The 20,421-nt window shown below is 43.7% G+C and overlaps 1 protein-coding gene across 1 annotated transcript in view; it reads right to left on the bottom strand.

The window, feature by feature from the left end:
- Positions 1-996: 996 nt before the first annotated feature.
- Positions 997-20,421, bottom strand: part of PLXNA2 (plexin A2) — a 372,723-nt gene continuing 353,298 nt past the window's right edge. Inside the window, exons 25-32 of the mRNA XM_044674946.1 lie at positions 19,352-19,511; positions 18,586-18,689; positions 12,980-13,079; positions 11,099-11,289; positions 9,339-9,508; positions 4,677-4,889; positions 3,468-3,618; positions 997-1,860 (exon numbers count right to left, since the gene is read on the bottom strand). Of these exons, the coding sequence (XP_044530881.1) occupies positions 1,765-1,860; positions 3,468-3,618; positions 4,677-4,889; positions 9,339-9,508; positions 11,099-11,289; positions 12,980-13,079; positions 18,586-18,689; positions 19,352-19,511 (1,185 nt within the window). The 3' untranslated portion in view covers positions 997-1,764. The remainder of the gene's footprint in view (positions 1,861-3,467; positions 3,619-4,676; positions 4,890-9,338; positions 9,509-11,098; positions 11,290-12,979; positions 13,080-18,585; positions 18,690-19,351; positions 19,512-20,421) is intronic.

Raw genomic sequence — 20,421 nt, forward strand, 5'->3', positions numbered from 1 at the left:
TTCCAGGGAAGACAATTCTGACCATTTAGATTAACAGAGATAGAAAGTTTAGGCTTCTCAGATCACTGTGGTCCCATCAGCAGCAGCTTCTGCCAATTCCCTATGTGATAATGCCAACATCTGGGGAAACTTCTTAGCCTCTGTGGGCAACATGGACAAGAGAGGTGAAAAGCTTTGGTCTCTGGTTAAACAGTACTCAGGAAAGTTGGTCACCTTTCATCTTCAGTGGAGGGATGGAGGAGGAAGGATCTGAGCCAGTTGCTGGCCTCCCCACCCCAAGAACCAATGACAGAGACAGTGATAGAAGACAAAGACTCTGAAACTCTCTGGGAGTCAAACCATTTAGCCTGGTCTGGTCCCCTTAGAGGCAAGCCCTGCATATCAGGGACACATCCAAAGATAAATGCCAAGCATTCTCCTTCTCTCTGCAAGCATGAGACAGTTGAATAAGAAGAATAATAAATATTGTAGCTTCTTTAGCTAACTCTTTTCAAGTATTACCTGCTGTAAACAGTGTTTGTTTTTGTATATTTTTTTTACTGCAAGAAATTGGACTGAAATCTCAATCCTGGACACCCATTTCCCCAAATCAAGTTCCAGATTGAGCCTGGAGAGCTGGTCCCTTTATGGCCTTTGTATGGCCCACTAGACCTTCTTCTAGCACTCAGGGTCTCTGATCAGAGTCCTGATAGACCGTGTCCCCAAGTCAACTGCTAGGATGTAGGAATAGCTCCCCAAAGCAGAGTGTGGCAGGAGAAAGACACATGAGGTGGAGATGTTTGGTGTCCAAGTGAGGGTCACGAGCCCAGCATGAAGAGAGGCCCATCTCACCACCCCCTGGCTCAAAGGGGAGGTACCAAAGATCAGGTCCTCAGTTGGTTAGACAGAATCAAAAACAAAACAAAAAACAAAAGAAACAGTAGTGAAAAGCATCGACATTGTATAAAGACAAAGCTTCTCTCCAGAGATGATCATATACAGGTGTGTGCATGTAAAGCTTGGTTTCCAGCCAGGCAGGTTTGGTTTCATCTGAGGGTTCAGGAGTTCACACAGAAGTACCAATGAGCTCTTGGCTGTTGAGATATTTCCAGGTTTTACTGGCCTCTGTGACTGTGAAAAATGTTTGGTGCAAACTTGTGCTCATTCTTCCTCTCCTCCTTTTCTCTATTTCCCAGGGAAAGGAAACGAGTCACTTTCCCAAGCTTCCCATCGTCATCTGTTTGCAAATAGTCACTGGAAAGGGAATCTTGTGAGGGAGGAAGGGTGGAGGGGAATGAGAAAGAAGGGGGAAAACCAGAATGGGAAAAAGAAAAAAGGTGGGACGGGATTAGCAGAGTGGCTTTTTGTTCTATTTTATTTCTGTGGGTTTTTTCTCTTTTTCTTAAAAAAAATTAAATAAAGTTTTCATTATTTCCCAATATACATCAAATGATTTTTTTTCATGCAAAGCAGCAGTCACAGAGGCAGAACGGTCCCAAGTTCCTGTCTCTTGGCTTTGAGGATGATTTCCTGGCCCCCATTTCTCTCTTGTTCTTGCCAAGGATGTGTGATGCCTACTGTTCCATGATTTGGGAACTGGATAGGATGAACCCTGGCTGATGCTGGAGGAGGGGCACAGTCCTCCCTTCCCCCACAGGATGGGTTCAGTGAGCCCTGGGAGCTCTAGTCCTTCTCACTAGTCCTTCACTCCCAGTTTTGAAGAATTGAAGGCTGCCTCATATTTCCCTTCTCTTTCTTCTCTTGAGATGTGCCAGGTGCCTCCTCTCAGCTCTCAATGGACATGGCATTGATCAGCTGTTCCACTTTATAAGACAATCGCTGTCTCCGTGCCTGTTCATCCTGCTCAAGGGCCCCAATGATCTGGGAGAAGAGAAGCACAGAGGTGAGGTGGAAATCAAAGTTCTTAGGAGTACATTTTTACCTCATTTCATAGTCAGTGACAGAACCAGGATTTGAACCTATGTCCTTTTAGACTCTAGAAACTGGGAATTTTTCTACAACACTACAGATAATTTTTCAGACCTCATCCTTTCCTTCTGCTAGAAGTCCTTCTAGATCAGTGATTCCCAAAGTGGGCACCACCGCCCCCTGGTGGGTGCTGCAGCGATCCAGGGAGGCGGTGATGGCCACAGTTGCATTTGGGGGTGGTGAATAACTGTAAGGGTGAGGTGATAGTATGTGAGAGGGGGCACTAAATAATATTTTTTCTGGAAAGGGGGTGGTAGGCCAAAAAAGTTTGGGAACCACTGTTCTAGATGATGCCAGATTTATTTAGAACACTACAACCTATCAGGCCCTCTAGTTGCTCTCACTTTTATGAGTAGCTTATTACCTATGGATTCTAAATAATCTATGTGGTTGGTCTACATATCTATATAGACTCAAAGAATTTGGAGGGATGGAATAACAAAGAGTACTGACGACTGTAAGAAATTGGAGCAAAATCTCAGTCTTGAATGTCCATTTCCCCGTATCAAGTTCCAGATTGAGCCTGGAGAGCTGGTCCCTTTATGACCTTTATACGGTCCACTAGACTTTCTTCTAGCTTTCAGGGCCTCTGATCACAGGCCTGATAGACTGTCCCCAAAGCAGAGTGTGGTAGGAGCTTTTTTATAGAGCTCCAGGGTTTTTTGTTTGTTTGTGACTGACTCTTTGTTGACTCCATTTGGAATTTTCTTGGTAAAAACACTGGAGTGGTTTGCTATTTCCTTTTCCAGCTCATTTTAAATGAGGAAACTGAGACAAACAAGGTTAAGTGACTTGCCCAGGGTCACACAGCTAGTAATTACCTGAAGCCAGATTTGAACTCACAAAGATGAGTCTTCCTGATTCCAAAGCCCAGTCTCTATCCACCTTTACCACCCAGCTGTTTAGAGCCAAGAGACTTGGGTGCAAATTCTCTTTCCGATGTTTACTACTTATATGACTGTAGGCAAATCTCAACTTCCCTAGACCTCAGTTTCTTCATCTGTCAAATGGAGGGATTGGTTTAGATGGCCTCTACAATTCCTTCTAGTACTATATCTATCACGCCCTCATCTTGTAAGAAGGGGAAGTCAAAGCCTAGAGAAGTTAAGTGACTTGTTCAAAGTCACATAAGTAAAAATTGAGATTCATTTGTCCATTTGCTAATTGGCAGTTGGCATCTGCTCAAATGCAGAGAAGAGTCTCTCTCAGGGTTTTAAAAGCAATGTTAATTTTAAAATACTTTATTGATAAGATAATTAAATTAGCAAGAATACCCCCCTACTATTTTGTTGAGTTAACAGCATTAAAAATGACATTAATCAAATCACTTTCAACTGCCAACTTGCAAATGGGCCAATTTCTGCATACAGATCAATAAACATCTCCTGTCTCTTGAACATAATAGGTGCCCAATGAATGTATAGGAAACTGATTTACTCATTGGTTGAGCTCTCTCACCTCTCTTTTCATAGTGGTCTCCTCCCTCCTCTACCTCTTACCTCTTCACTGTACTTGCTGACATAGGAGTAGATTTCATTGAGGGCACTGAGCATGTTAAACTCCACAGCGTGGAGGCGTGATTGCTCTGCGAGGTAGGCGTTCATGTCCTGGTCACTGATGGCCGGCAGCTTGGCAATATCAGCATAGTATCTGCAGAAGAAAAGAGAAGCCAGATGATTAAGGAGCTGGGGAAAAGCTATCTAGGCACTCTCATTCATTTTGTCCCTATTGCCTCCTTTTGGCATTCACAACTTTTTATAACCCGGTAAGTCCCTTCCTGCCTTCCCAATTTTCTCACATACACACTGTGATCTAGCTATACTGGTCTACTTGGTATTCCTTGAGCATAACATTCACCCCATCTCCCTTCTCTGTGCCTTTGAACTGGTTGTTCCCCAAGCCTAGAATGCTCCCTGCCCTTACCTTCATCTCTTGGTTTCCCTGAATTCTTAAAAATGCAGCTCAAATCCCCTCTACTCCAAGATGTCCTTCCTGATCCTTCCAGGTTTTAATGCCTTCCCCTAAAGATTACCTTCCATGTAGTCTGGATATATCGTTCATTTATTGTGCCTCCCATTAGAATATAAGCTCTGCTATCCCTCCCCCTTTTTCTGTATCTCTAGCACTTAGAATTATCCCTAGCATGTAAGCATTAATAAATGTTTCACTTGATTTCTTGATTCCCTAACATTAGCCCCTTGCATGGCTTGCTGAGGCTACAGTGCTCTGGGAGAGGTCTTGACTTCTACCTGGAAGCTTCCTGACTGGTCAAAATCATCTTTCTCCTTGCAACACAGAGCTGAGGGAAAATAAGGGGGTGAGGGTGGGACAAAGATGGGAAATGGATCCCTGAAAGCATAGGAAAAATGATGTGCTAGTCATGGCAAGGTGCATTCTTTTTGTTTTATTTTAAACCTTTACCTTCTGTCTTAGAATCAATACCGTGTATTGGTTCTAAGGCAGAAGAAAGGTAAGGGCTTGGCAATGGGGGATAAGTGACTTGCCTAAGGTCACATAGCTAGGAAGAGTCTGAAGCCAGATTTGAACCCAATACCTCTAGTTTCTAGGTCTGGCTCCCAATCTACTGAGCCACCCAGTTGCTCCCATCAGGTGCATTCTTAGCTATACCAGTGAGACCAAATATAACGGTGCAGGACTGGGTCCTAACTCTTTCTTGGGGTTGTGGTGAGTCAAGGAGTCTTACTGACCTTTCCACCCAGCTCTTGTAGCTGGGAATGTCCTTGGCATAGAGCAGCTTGTTGGAAGGGGAGTCCTTGCCCAGTCGGTGTTCAGACGTGGAACAGGAGTCCATGAAGGTCTGGGCCACCACTGAGAGGCAGGCGTCAGTGATGCTACCCTTGTGGATGTCGAACACAAACTGGGGGTTCTTGATCACATTCACCCAAAATCTCAAAGGGAGGCTGTGGGAAATAGAGGATCTCAGTGAGCTCCTGGGCTTTGGGAGCTAAGAGAAAAATACAGAGGCCCACCCATATCAATATCATTTCAACCATGGTCCTCCCTTCAGTGCTATTGGATGTAAAAGGGAATTCTTGATTCTCTTTGAGTTCCCACTTGTGAAAAGGGAATCCTTTGTTCTCTTTGCTGAGTTAACACTTTGGTTGGCAATAACTTTGAATCAACACAAGCTTGAACTAGGTGGAGGAGCTCACAAACCACTTAGTGAGTTCACACCTTACTTGATGTTAGGTGAGAACAAGCCAGAAATTTAAGAGTTCACACACTCCAAAGATGAGAACTCAGACAATTTGGAAACTGTGATTAGCCCCCATTAAAAGGGGAAGGGACAGGAAACCACAATAAAAGCCATGAAAATCCCTGAGGAGGGAAGCTGGTGAAGGAGCCTGGTGGAGGAGGCTAGTAGAGAGTGGACTTCAAGAAGAGAGTCACTCCAAGAAAGACGTCAGCTTCAAGAAGAAGGTCGGCTCAAAGAAGAAAGTAGGCCTCAGGAGTCACCTTCAGCTCCAGTCATTGCCTTGGGTGAGTGGAAAGCTGGTTTCCCTTCCTGTCTTCTGAAGATAATTTAATTCTGATTGAAGGTTAATAAGTCCTGACTGAGCCAAGTGCTGGAACAATATTTAGTTAGATAGGCTACCCTTTTGTACTTTCACTCTTTCTACCTCTTTTATGAAGAAAAGATTTATAATTTTCATATATTTAGCCAAACCATTAAATTTAACACTTACATTGGTCCATCCACTAAAAACTTAGTACTTCAGTCTTTCCACCATAAAAGGAATGGGAATACAAGAGAAACTAGTATTCAGAACCAATCATTTGGCAGGAATTATTGTTATTCACCCAGGAAGAAGGAGATTGGGTGGGTGGGGAGGAGTGGGAGCCATTTTTGCCATAACCCATCTTAGATGGAAAAGCACAAAGATTTCAAGCTAGAAGGAACTATAAAGGCCATTGAATCTCAGCTCTCTTGCAGATAAAGAAATTGAGGCTCAAAGAGATGGTCTTGCCCCAAATCATACAAGTAAAAATAGCAGAACATGGATATGGGCTCAGGTTCTTGATTCAGGGTCCAATGTACTTTCCAATGTATAAGACATCTCTTTCTGACATTTCATGTCTCACTGTGTACTATGGACACAGCAGCCCTGGGGGCTTGCATAAGTGAAATAATGAATGTAAGTGTGGTGTAGTAGAAAGGGATTTTGAGTTAGACCTGAGTTCAGGTCTTGACTCCAATTATCTTTATGATGTTGGACAAATTTCTCTCTGGTCCCATTTTCTTATGTATAAAATAAACATTGAATCAAAAGTCTCTTAAGTCCTTCTAGTTCCATGTCTATTATCCTAAGAGCCTATATAACAGGCAAGTGGATGTTAGTTCCTGGAGTTCATTGTCCATCAGGATAATTCACATCCCTCAGGTTCTTGGACATGTCTACACTCAAGAATAAGATGACATTGTAGGAAAGATGAAACCCAACTCACTTGTCTTTTTTCCCCCTTTTCTACCAGCTCTAGGGACAGAGAATATCCCCCCTCTTGGAAACATTTCTAGGGGTCTCAATGCCATTCCCCAGTGGCAACATAAGGCAGCATTGTTTTCTTGGAGTCTTACCCCAAACCAGTGGGCATATTGTATCCCAGGACAGTGGCCTTTGCTGTTGTCCAGAGGACAACTGCAGAGAACCCTGGGCACTTCCACTGAGCAGGAACAATGGTCTCCACCTGTGCTCCACGCCCAGCTAGCTTCAGCCTCCGCTCCCAGCATCATTTCCCAGCTTTGGCCCGGCCTGGCTAGGGTGGAATTCAGGCTGGAGGAATGGGTTCCCCAGGGAATCCTTTCATTAAGTCTCCTCCTCCTGAAAATGCCAGTTCATTCAAGTGTCCAAGCTTTGGGTAGTTGTGGAGAGAGCTCAGGGAGGGGACTGCTATGCGCCTGGCATGACTTGCTGCAGGTCTGGGTTTGTTCTTTCTCCCCAAAGGAGCTTGTCAGATGTGAAGGGATTTCCTCCCCAAAGGAGGTTTTAATCAGGGGAGATGATTATTCTCTGCTTCTTTGGCCATGGAGCAAAGGACAACCCCCATCCCCACCCCCTTCCCAAATCCCCAAACAGCTGCTGCTTTCTCATCATTTTCTAGGCAGTGATTTTCCATCTCCAGCTGCACCCTCAGAGCCCTAACTCTTTGGATTCTTTTTGAGAAATTTTGTTGTATAGTGGAAAACATAATGAGTAGATTAGGAGCTAAAGGCCATGTGTTCAAATCCCACTTTGTTCCTCATACTTTGTGTAACCTTGAGCAATCACTAGATCTCTCCATTTCCTCATATTGACTAGTCAATACCCTGAGTTTAACTTTTCTGCCCTGGCTCAGTCCTGTATTTCCACGAGGGCAGTAGAAAGTGTTGGGAACATCCTGGAAAGCCTGAGCCTTGCCATTGAATATTTTTTTCTAAACGGTTACCTTCTGTTTTAGAATCATTGAATGCTACATATTGGTTCCAAGGCAGAAGAGCAGTAAGGGCTAGGAAATGGGGGTTAAGTGAACTCTGTTGGGGGATCATGTGTGTCTTTACTAAAGTGAATCTGGGGGATAAAAAGGGGTGAGTCTAAATTGCCAGGAAATAGGGCAGAAAATTTGGCATCATTTTTTCATCTCTCTAAAGTCAGTACCCCTGCCCAATTAGTGATGGGCTGAGTTGGGCATCATACTTAACAAATGAAACAGAGTCCCCATGCCCTATCTTGGTCACCTCACCCTGGCACATCCTTAGGGAAGGGTTCTGGGAAATATGCAGAACATATAATGAAGGAAGTTAAGAGAAGTAAAGGAATACCAAGATCACAGGATATTAGATTTGTAGATGGGAAGAACTTTTGGCATCTAGTCCAACGCCTTCATCCCTTCCCCATATTACCGATGAGAAAACTGAGATTCAGAGAAATTAAATGTCCTAAGTTGTACAGATAATAAGTGGCAGGGTCAGGATTTGAATCTAGGTCTTCCTACCTCCAAATCTAAGTCTTTTCACTAGATCACATAATAATAGATGATGCTAATAGCTAACATTTATATAGTGCTTAAAGGTTTGCAAGGCACTTAATAAATATCTCATTCGGCCCTCGACATAACTCTTTGAGGCAGGTGCTGCCATCATTCCCATTTTACTTATGAGCTGCAGATGAAGACGTCTAGGCAACCACAAAGAGAGGGAGAGCTGAGGGGCTCGGTGATGAGGGGTGCTGGGTTTTGCCCTGTTCTAGCTTTGCAAAGGGCCTGCTGTTTTCTGGGTCTGATGATCCTCAAACACCAGCCTCAGCACATCTGTGCTCGCTGTCGTCCGAGAGGGCATGCTAGCTATAGACAGCTGTTTGTGCTGCCCGCCCACCCTGTGGACCAGGGCCTCATTCCTTTTCCGGTAGCCGGCCCTGTTCTTCTGGATTCTTTCCTGGGGGAAGATTTCCGTTCTGGCTTTTGGCCAGGCTTCGTCTGACCCCTGTGCTTTCTACAATTCTGCCTCCGGTCCAGACATTATCCTTTCTTTAAGGCCTCTGGGAGTGAAGTCCAAATTCTCACTCCTGTGCCCATGGAGACTGGGAAGTTTGTCTCCAGTTGCTGGCTCCGGCCCCTTGTTATCACCTTTGGGAAGAGCCATGTCTGAGGGCCATCCCACCTGCTGCTCTTGGGATACTCTGGCGCCGGGAGTAATAATTTGATCTTTAGAGATTAGTTTGAAATGAAATGCTTGCAAGCAGCTGGCTCCAGCCCCCCGTGGGTGTCAGCTCTCCCTGTGCTGAACTGGTCAGCTTTTCCAGATTTGGGGAATCTGGTTTCAACTAAAGCCGTCATTGTCTTTCGAAGGTGACTTGGGTTCAGCCTGACTTCCTACTCCAGATGTCTCATGCTAGATATCGACGCCCAGACTTGTCCTGGCTTTGCAGTCCTGCCCATAGACTGTAAGCTTGCCTGGTTATGGGCTGGAGGAAGAGGAGAGCCATCTTTCACCCCCACCCCACCTCATGACTAGCTTCTGATTCTGCTGGGATGATCTTCCTCCACCTTCCACGAGAGGCATCAAGAGAGGACGCTGTCCCAGTGAGGGTTATAGCTTCGAGGGCTAAGTATAGAAACCAGCCTCAGTGCCCAAGGTTCAAGCCAGCAGGCAAACTCCTGGAGGAAAAAGCTGCTGGGAACATGTTTATTCCTTCCAAACATATGCATGCTATTTGTTTGCGGGGCCTTGGATGACTGAGCCACCGCTGAGAATGACAACCCCCCACCTCCCCTTTCCCCTCTGCCTATCCAGCTTCTGCCCCCTGCCAGCCCTGGGTTCTTCCCCTCCATCAGGGAGGCTAGCCCTCTCCGCCCTGGCCCTCCGAAGGGCTTACCAGTTGCTTTTCCAGGTGTGCCGCACATCTGTATCATGGATGCTGTGCCTGTCTGCTTGCTCATCCAAGAAATCAAACATGTACTTGATGGCCAGGGGGAGGGCACTGCCTCGATGTACAGTGCTGAACAAGGTCTCGAATAAATCGTCCACAAACTTCTGCAATGTACCCTGGGGGAAGGGAAGGATGGTGGGAGGTGTGAAAGAGAGGCAGGGAGAGAGAAGGCTCAGTAGGGAGAGATGGAGGGGGGGGCTGCTGGCAGGCAGCAGAAGGGGATGCCAGATGGTGCCACGGGCTTTAGACTGCCTTGGAAAAGTAAAAATGTCTGTTGTGGGGATGCACAGACTGTTGGGGGGGGTTGGTGGTGGTAGGCTTAGGATGTGGGTTGTGGGTGGGGGGAGGTGGCAACAGATGAATAGGCATTTGGGTCTATTGGCTATGATCTCTAGAGGCAGCGTACTTAATATCTGGTGGGCACAGGACTGATTGTGGGCTCGGGACCGAGACTCGAGGGCTTCTGATTTCACACTTCTTATCAGCAAGGAAAAAGTTATGGGCTAATAGGCAAAGGAGGTAGGTGAAAGGCAAGCTGGGTCATTGGAAGGGCCATAGGGAGAGTTTGGCAAGGAGGTCCCTAGGGTGCTTAAGGGCTTAAGTTGGGCTAAGCAATGGCTGGGAGTGTGAGATCCAAGGAAAGGGTCCAGCCCAGTCACTGATTTAGGATGCTGCAGGCAAGCTCTGAGCTACCATCTTATGGTCACATCACCTGCCACACTTTGTCCTCTGGACCTGTAGGTGGACAGAACTGGGAGAGGATCCCATAGCACATAGAACTCAAAAACCACCCTTGGAGGGGAGCAGAGAGGTGGCGTTGGGGACTGAGCCAGCTCTCGAGTTCATTGCTCTTTTCTTGCCAGAGCAGGTGGCTGGCTGTACTGTATGTGTGGATGATTTTTAAAAATCTGGTTTTGAATCACCTGGATTACTGCTACACCCGCCATATCGTCACAGCTCCCACTTCTAATTCTGGCTCAGCGGAGATCATAGGATGGAACATTTAGAGCTGATTTACCTTTAGACCAACTATCTTATTTTACAGGTGTGAAGACTGAGACCTAGAGAGGTTCAGTGACTTTCCTAAGGCGCCACAATAAGTAGCAGAGGCAGGAGTAGAACTCATGTCCTCTGTTTCTGATCTAGACCTTTTCCCACTGTGTTGTGCTGGAAGCAGCAGGCCAAAGCAGGTAAAAATCCTAGTCCTTGACCCTAGACACCCATCTTGCTCAAGCAGAAAAGGGATTGGTGCAAGTGCTGACGATGGAAGCGACAATCTTGTGCAGCTGTCTCTGATAGTATTCTCTATTAAAGCAGTACGCTGTGGCTGATGAGGCCAGAGGACACATGCTATTGGGAGAAACCTATCAGACTTGAATTCGTTACACAGTTCTGGGGTAGGGGGTTGGGGAGGGGCAGGAAGGTGGGGGTAGATAGTAATTCCATATTAAGAAATTAGGTTTTTATAACACTTGTCTTCCTTGTAAAAGGAATTTTGTCCAGCAACCTTGAAAGCCCGTCCAAACACCTTGGCATCATGAAGATTATACCCAGCCTGCTTAGCACAGGTTGCCCCATGTGGAACAAGGTCTTCCTTTGATGGCCAATGGGTCCGAGAGTCCCCTGCCATTTCCACTGAGTCCTTGCTTCTCCCTTCCTCCCCCTTCCCCCAGTGCCTCTGCATCTCAGAGATAGCAAAGGATTACCTTGGTGGCTAGCAGCCGGGTCAGGTAGATTTCAGATACCATCTTACTGCCCCGATCACCCTCTTTCTGGTCTCCATGGTCATGATTTTTGACCAAATGCCACACCTTGACCCCACTCTCCAGGTCAGGGGTGATCATAGGTGCCCGGGACCTCAGGCTGTCTGGACTTCCTGTGTACCGGAAAGATGAATCTGGCACAAAAAAATAAGGAAGAAAAAAAGTAAGCTCAAGGGACTCTATTATGCTTACTTCAAGATTCCTGGATTGTGGTCTCTTCCACATGCTATATCCAGCCCCACAAAAGTCAGTTTTTACTGGCTCCTGCCCTCCGATTTGGGGAATAAAGGCTGGCAAAAAGGTTTTTGGTTGGCATGAATGCAAAGGAAGGCGTCTGGCACCTTTTAAAAGTGATTATTCCATTGAGAGTTGGATTAAGACATTCTGAAGTCTGGCCTACTGAAGAATAAAAGAGCCCATCATACTGCCAACAATGAATAATAAATATGCGATTTTTCCAAACAACCACAAATCAAATTGGAAGTCATCTTATTTTATGACGATGGACTTGTAAGTTATAATGCCTCGTGTAAGGAATCAGCTAGTCTTTTCTCTACTGGGCTCTACGAGCTGGATCCTTGAAAGCCTCTCTGAGGGCTGGGCTAGGTGGGTCTTATGTGGTCCCTACCTGGCTGGCTTGCCCAACAGAGGTGATAGAGGAGTAAGATGGGGCGAAGTCAAGTTCATAGAACTTTTCCTGGGGTTCGATATTGGAGGTAAGGTCCCATTGCATACAAATCATATTTTCTGACCATTTTGATTTATAGGGGTTTTGTGAGCTTTTGTATAAATGTGTATGATAACATGGCATTCCCACTTTTACTTGTGAATAAAAGATACATCTATTGTTAGATTTTTTTTTCTACTGCCCAATTTCCACTTTGGGATCTTTGTGCCCATCAGGGAAGGCATGGACCCTGGCTTGACTGGCCCTTCGGGAAGCACTTCATTCCTTATGTTTGTGTGGCTGACAAAAGGGTCAGAGCACAGCAAACACAACACACTTCTGAACAGACCATTTATCCAATGATATTGTGGAAGAAATAGAAGGTAGCTAGGATCTGTGATTTTCTTGGTATAGAGAATTCCCAGGTAAGGAAACTCCCTCTTCCAATGCAGATGAATACCTTCTCTGTCACATAGTCTGAGAGAATTGTTAAGAGCTCAGTCATCAAATGACTTACCCAAGGTAAAAAAATCAATATTGAACATAATATTTTTTGGGTAAAATGCCAGTTGTCTATCTGTCACTATACACTACCTCTCTGGAGCTAGAAATGGGGGTGAAGAATAGGAATATAAATTTTTAAACCCTTATTTTTTATTTTAATTAGTTAAATAATTAATCATTTTATTTTGGGGGCCATTTTGATTTAAGGCCATACTCCATCCAATAAAAACAGAGAATCCCTAGAATTGTGGCAATCTAAATTAAACCCATAATGCAAAGGGAATAAATTTTATTTTATTTTATTATTTTAAAATCCTTAAAATCCTTCTGTCTTAGTACCAATTCTAAAACAGAAGAGTGACAAGGGCTAGGCAATGGGGGTTAAATGACTTGCTCAGGGTCACACAGCTAGGAAGTATCTGAGGCCAGATTTGAACCCAGATCCTTTCCCATTCCAAGCCTGGACTATCTCCACTGTGCTACCTAGCTGCCCCTAGGAAAAATAACTTTTTAACTGTTCCCAGCTAAGTAGGAGCCTGATGCTTTTAGGAGGAGGGGATCATGAATTGGACTGTATTTCCAGTCACTGTCCAGATCAGGGAGCAGATTCAGCCCCAAACCATCCCTGGACCTCCCTGTTTACCATATCTTACCATATCTACTGATGGATGTCCGGGAGATGCTGGCGGAGGGGGGGATGTTGTAGGAGGAGGTCTGTTTGGGGACAAGAGCTACCACAGAGCGGTCTGACACCTGTCAGGGTAGGAAGAAAAAAGGGCTGAGGTGAGCAGTGGTACATGGGGATTGTCATCACTCCAGGATATTGGACAGGGGAAAAATCAAGAGGGGTTCGAGTTGAGCACATGTCAGAACTTGGCATCCACTGGGGTGCAGGGGAGAGATTCCTTGTGGTAGTAATTAGAAGCTGGAGAATGGCAACTAGAGAATCGGTGTAATTTGGACTTTGATCTGGCATCCTGCTCTGAGACTTTATTTCTTTTAGGTCCCACCTGACTTCCTTCTCTTTCTGGATCTGTAAAAATGAGACTTACCACGTGGCTGTTCTAAGAGCTAGCTCTCACTGTGGCTTTGGAGAAAAGCCTCTATCTTGCTCAGTCCTTTTGTGGGGACTTCATTCATTGGCTCAACACCCAGCCCCTCAGGGAGCAGGCTGATAAACGAGGCGACATATTGAAGACATTTGGGGCCATTTTGATTTAAGGCCACACTCTATCCAATAAAAACGGAGAATCCCTAGAATTGTGGCGATCCAATTAAACCCTTAACGCAAAGGGAATAAAACAGCTATAATAATGTTATGGGCCATAAAACATTCCTATTAAACCATTTTTTATTTTAACAATTTTTATGAACTTTATAAGTTTGATTTATGGCTGCACCAGCCATAAAACCATCTTTCTGGGTCTTAAATTGTCAGTCCCTTTCTCCCACCAAAAAGAATTAAATGTGGGGAAGTCAAACTATAAATGCACATTAACGCTAACGAGATTCCCTGATAGCTGGTTTTAGTGGCGGGTGTTTAATTTTACCCTCCTTATAAATCTACAGAAGCCCTGGAAGTTTTTTAACATCTCTTTGTTAATTAAGATTATGGAGATTTCTTAGTTGGGGCTCAAGGACCTTTGTTTTTGAAGGGGCAAAGGTAGGGCAAAGCTCTGGACTCTGGCTCATTGTTGCAGAGTTGTACCCAGTAAATTTTCTGTTCCCTTACCGTCTCTGATGTTAACAGAAGCAAAGACTTCTGGAAAGTGATGACTGGAAGGGATCTTAGAGTTTATTGAGTCCAATAGGGACTCTTCATTTATCAGCGAAGAAACTAAGCTCCACGGAGGGGAAGGGATCTGTCCAAGGTCACTTTCATAGAGCTGGGAAGGCTACCTTCCAGTCCATCCTATTCTTCACTACACATCCTTTGGCCTTAATACATGGGATCCTGCTACACTGATGAGACCAGGTCTGAAAGGAGCTAGAAGGGGCTGTGGAGAACATCTAGTTTTCCTTCTCCATTTTATGTATGAAGAAACTGAGGCTCAGAAAGGATTTAGGATCATACTGATAGATATAGATAATATTTGTGAAATCCTTAGAATATATTTACATAGGTGTTATAGAAATGCTAGCCATGATGGGGCTGATGATGATGGGGATGATTTAGAGCTAGAAGGGAATCTTAGAGGTCATCTAGTACAACTTCCTCATTTATTTTATAGATGAAGAAGTTGGCCTTAGGAGAGGATAAATGACATATTAAAGGTCTCAGAGGTAATAATGACTAGAAACTTGATGATTTGAAATATTTTTCTGAGATCTAATGCTACTATGCTACACTGTCCCATCGCCTCTCAATTTACTATGGTGAAGTGGGAAGGCCACTGGATCTGGAGTCCAAAGACTTAGGTGTGCCTACCAGTTCTTCCTCCTTTTCTACCTATGAAGACCTGAACTTGATATCTCACTCAGCTACTAAATTAGTCATTAGACCATAGGTGGTCAGCTCCCTTTGCCTTTTCATGTTGTTTGTAGAATAAGGGGATTGATGTTCCAGCTCTAGAGTCTATGATCTTAAAAAAAGATTAGCCAGGCAACATAAATGAATACAATTAACTCATTTGAATTCAATTCCTAGTGAACTAACTTCTCTAACTCAATTTTCTGATCTCTTATGGAGAATGAATATCATTATACCTGATGCTTCCTTTCACGAAGGGCTGGTGTCTTGTATACAGTAGTATGAGGGAAGTGAAAATATATTGTATGAGGGTATGATGGGAGTGGAAGGAATGGTATTACACTAAGGGAAAATAGCTCAAAGAAAGAGAACTTCTATCTACCTAGGATAATAAGATTTAGAGATGCAAGAGTCCTTACAGGCAAGTAGATGGTACAGTGGAGAATGTAAGGCCTGGAGTCTAGACTCATTTTCTTGAATTCAAGTCTAGCCTCAAACATTTTTGAGCTGGGTGACCATGAGAAAGTCACTTAACTTTGTTTGCCTCAGTTTCCCAAATCTGCAAAATGAGTTGAAGAAGGAAATGGAAAACCACTCCAGTATCTTTGCTAAGAAAATCCCAAATGGGTCCTTAGAGTTTATCTAATCCAGGGATTTTAAAACTTGGATGGGAAAAAAAGAGCATTTTTATTTTTACTAATATATAACTAAAATTTAGTATTTCCCTTCAATGATTTAAAAACATTTTTATTCTGAGATCTGTTAGGCTCATAGGCTTTGCCAGGCTGTCAAAGGAGTACATGACACCCAAAGAATTAAGAACCTTTGATCTAATCCAACTCATTCATTTTATAGATGGAGAAACTGAGATCTAGGAGAGTTAAGTGACTAGCCCAAGGTTTGAAATCTACCTTGGTTACTTACTACTTGTGTGATTCTAGTTGTGTCATTAAATTTTACTGGGTTTTAATTATCTGCTAAATGGTGGTGATGGTGATGGTAGTAGTGGAAGATTTAGATTAAATGACCCCTGAGGTCCATTCCAGCTCTTTTAAGTCATGATCCTGGAACTCCAGAGTCAAGGACTTCATCAAGGACTTTCCTTGATGCTGTTCTGATTCTGATTATATAAAGAAATGAATGGTCATTTTGTACATTTTCATTTTGAATACAAATTTGCTCACCTCTTACTAGTACATATGTAATAGTCATGAGGAAGGGAAATTAGGGGTACAGTAGAAAGAAAGCTGGGCTCAGTCACAAAAATCTGAGTTCAGATTTTATCTCTGACACCAGCAGTGTGACCACAGGCAAGCTTGTTTAACCTTCCAAGATCTCAGTTTTTTCATCTGTAAAATGAATGAAACTTAGGGACCAATTTTCTAAGACTAATCAACAATCTACAAATGCAAGGTAGAGTTAGAGTGTGTGCCATCAGAGAGAGGCTCAGATTTTAACTCAACATTAAAAGAATTTTCTAAGGACTACAACTACTCAGCAATACATGAGTTGTCTCATGAGTACAGCCTCTCTGACCTCAGGTTTCTCACTTGAAAAAAGGAATGAGGGACGGCTATGGGGCTGGGGTTGAAGAGAACTCTGATCTGACTTTGCTCATCTCAAGATGGAGCTTCAGTAGGGTTCTGTAGGTGCCTATGTCAGGGAAAAAAGGAAATATGAATAGACTCCAAAATCCTCCTCTGCAGATCCACCTTCTTTAGAATGCTAGGAGGCTCAAACCAGAACAGCTTTTGGTGTCTCTTTTATTCAGATGTTTCAGTTGTATCCGATTCTTTGTGATGGTTTTTTTTATATAAAGATGCCAGAGAGGTTTGCCATTTCTTTCTCCAGCTCATCTTATGGATGGGGAAACTGAGGCAGACAGGGTTAAATGCAGCTAGTAAGTGTCTGAGGCCAGATTTAGTATCTCTAGAATAGAACTATTATCCTTCAAAGGAGACTCTGCCTTTCGAAGTGCTATATATGCAGGCCATGCCTTAGCCTTTGGATGACCCAGATGACATAGGTTCAGAAGATTTCAAGAGTTCTAGTTCATCTAGTTCAACTCTCTGAGGAAATTGAGGCCCAATTTAAAACCAGGCCTTCTGATTCCAAATCCCGTATCCTTTCCACAACATCCTCACAGACATAGCTTTGGAAGGATATTAAATATGTAAATCCCATAGTTCCTTGCAATCTGAAGAGGCTGCTATCTCTGGCTGGCTTTAATTTCCTTCAGTCCCCCTCATTTCCAATTTCTAATTTGAAACAGTTTCTTCCAGAATTCCTCCTGTCACAGCTCCATCACAGCTCTCAGGCTTTGGCTTCCAAGTCTCTGTTGTTTAATCCTATAGAAACCACACATTTTGAGCTGTTTTGGGGGGAGGAGGAAGAAGACAGCACTAGACAGTCTTTGGGTGACCCCATAGGCTTTGAGATGGGGTGGGAAAGAGGCAAGTGGCAATAAGAAAGCTTCTCTTTAAAGTTTTTGATTTATAGAGAAAGTGTTTGGGGGAGGGAATATGGGGACAGCTCCTGCCAGGGCAAGATATGGCAGGGTAGTGTATGACCAAGGTAACATAATAATAAGAGTAGTAATTCACTTTTTACATAGCCCTTTAGGGGTTTTTTTAAACCCCTTACTTTCTGTCTTAGTAACAATTCTAAGACAGAAGGGCAATGGCTTAGAAATTGTCCATTTTATTTTCTGTGATTCTTTTTGTCAATAAACTTATCAATAGGTCTTTTTAAAAGGGAATTTTTTCCTTGCTCTTCTCATTTATTTTTAATTTTTAATAACTCCTTACTTTCTGTCTTAGGAACAACTGTAATATAAGGGCAAGGGCTAGGTAAACGGGGCTAAGTGACTCTGAGACCAGATTTGAACCTAGGTCCTCCCGACTCCAGGCCTGGCTCTCTATCCACTGTGCCACCTAGCTGCCCTACCTTTAAGACTTTTAAAAGTGCTTACAGTTTAATTCAGTAAGCATTTATTAAGTACCTTCTATATGTCATAGATTATTTCACTTGATCATAGATTTGTATTTAAGGGACCTTTGAGATCACCTAGTCTAAGTTACTCATTTACTGTTATTATTACTATTCTTTTTTTTTTCCACCAAGTGAAAGAGAAAGAAGTGTGACCCAAGATTCACATAGTAAGTAGTAGACCTAGAATATTAATTCATGTTCTTTGGCTATACATCAAAAGCTATATCGAAGCATCTTAGGATCTACCATGCTGCTCTCTTGGGTCATCTTCATTCTACACTTCATTCTATGTTGTGTTCCATCTTCCAACTGGGGTTTGGCACTTTAACCCCAACCCTGGTTTTCTGAAATCGTTTGGTGAGAGTTTACAAAATCTGGGCACCACCGTTCCCATATGCTGCTTTTTGGCCATCGTCATGCCATGCTATGTACCTTACCCCTCACTCTCTCTTTGGGAGCAACCATCAAATCATCACGATTATTCCTGGAAAGGATGTGTTAATCAGTAACAATATTTCTCTGAGACTTTCCGAACAAAACATATCCTCCTTGCCCATCATTCCACTGTATGTGTTGTCTTCTCCAATTAGAACATAAGCTCCTTGAGGGAAGGTCCAGTCTTGTTTGTTTTTTTTTTTTTTTTTTTGGTATTCCTTTCCCCAATCCTTAACACAGAGCCTGACACATAATAAATATTTTTTTAAATTCATTTGCTAATTTAATTTATATCTGTTTCTCTTTCCCATGTATGATGTTGCCTTTCATTGGGAGAAGACTACCCTGTTCTTGCTTGCTCACCTGATAATGCATCAATGTGTTGAGCCTTTTCCAGTCTCCCTCAATCTTGGTGGTGATGTCTTCGTCTTGTAGTACGACTCGGGCAATCCGTCCCTGGCGCCACTCTAAGGAGGGAGTGAGCATTAGAGATATGCACTGGGATGCCTCAGTGCTAAGGAGGGCTTCACTAGGTAGGGACTTTCCCCTCCAGCTTCTCCTTCCACAGCCCTCTAGCAAATTGGATGGGTGTGATAACTCTGTGCCCTGCTCATGCTGCCCCTGGGTTGAAGTTGGGACAGTAAGGATCACAAAAATTTTGCTGTGCCCTTAACCTAGCAATATGAATCAGTACAATTACCTTCCTTAGTGCACAGCAGGATAACAGGATCATGGTTCTAAAATCAGCAGAGACCATAGTGGTACAACCCTAACTCATTTTATAGATGCCAAATGACAATTAGTGATTTGTTCAAGATCACACAGGAAGCAAGCTGTAGACCTAGAATCTGAACTCGGGTCTAGTAGCTCTAAGTTCAGTGGTTTTTCCACTGTACCATATTGAGTATATAATCCCCTTCTTCCTTTAGGGCAAAGTATATAGCATTAACATTTGTTATAAAGCAGAAGCCTTGAAATGGCATTGGCATGTGCTGCCCAGCAATTCACAGAGAACACTGGAGTTTTTGATGGGACCTCTGTGTTCTCCTACCCCAATTGCCCTGCAGGATAGTCCCCTCAAAAGTTGATTTACGCCCCATCCCAATACTCCAAATTATAAGCCTCCTACCCAAATCCATGTCTACAGCTCGGGGCCGCTGAGAGTAGGGCACATTCTTATACACAGCATCCAGGATCTTCTCTTTGACCTGCGTGATTGTGTCACAGTTTAACACCTTTACTGGGATCTCTGGGCTATTCTCATTGTCTGGATTCACACAGTTCAGGATCTGCAAAGGGAAAAGTGTGGAGGAGTGGTAGAAAGAGAAGAGAACTTTAGGGGGGTTGAACTGGGGTTCCCTCCCAAATCCTTAAAGGAGAAAGAAGAATGGATCACTTGGTTTCGTACCTGAGTTTCTCCCACCTGATACTAGACCTCCTGTCCTTTGGAATTATTTTGTGCTAATTTGCTTATAGTTTGTGATTATCTTTTTGTATGCTGTATTCCCATATTAGAATATAACCTTTCTGAAGGTAGGGAGCATTGTATCTCTTTGTTTCTCCAGGACCTAACATAGTGGCTTTTAAGTAGTAACCATTTAATAAATATTTGTTGAATTTAATTTAATTAATTTAACTTAATTTTTTGAATTTAATTTAGTGGCAGGGAATATAAAAGTCTATCCTAAAATTTCCCCAGGGCTTCTCCGTGTACCAGGGATCAGGATTTTCCCCTCCTTTCCCATCATCCACCCTGCTAATCTACCAATGCCCAATAGTGAACCCTCTCTCCTTCATACTTTTTTTTAGGTAAATAGAGCCCCAGGGGACATCCATTTCCAGTAACTTCCCAGGTTTCTTGTCCTAGCAGTGTAGAATGTAATCTCCTTGAAGAAAGGACTGATTTGGTTTTATCTTTGAATACTCAGTACTCAATCTAGGACAGTGATGGTGAACTTTTTAGAGATAGAGTACTGGGCCCTGCCCCACCCCAGACCATGTGCTGTGCCCACCCCCATGCTAGGTATGCCCCCTTCCTTTACCCTACACAGGGGAGGGAGGAAGTGCTCCCATTGGGCTGCTGGGCAAAGGGGTGGGTGATGTAAGAAATGTCCTCAGTGAGTGTAGAGAGGGAAAGAGGAGTGGCCTGAACGCTCTGCTCCCCTCCAGCTCTGCTGCCTGTGAGTTGTCCACCTTACC

Source organism: Gracilinanus agilis, chromosome 4, assembly GCF_016433145.1.
Source record: "Gracilinanus agilis isolate LMUSP501 chromosome 4, AgileGrace, whole genome shotgun sequence".
NCBI classification, from domain to species: Eukaryota; Metazoa; Chordata; class Mammalia; order Didelphimorphia; family Didelphidae; genus Gracilinanus; species Gracilinanus agilis.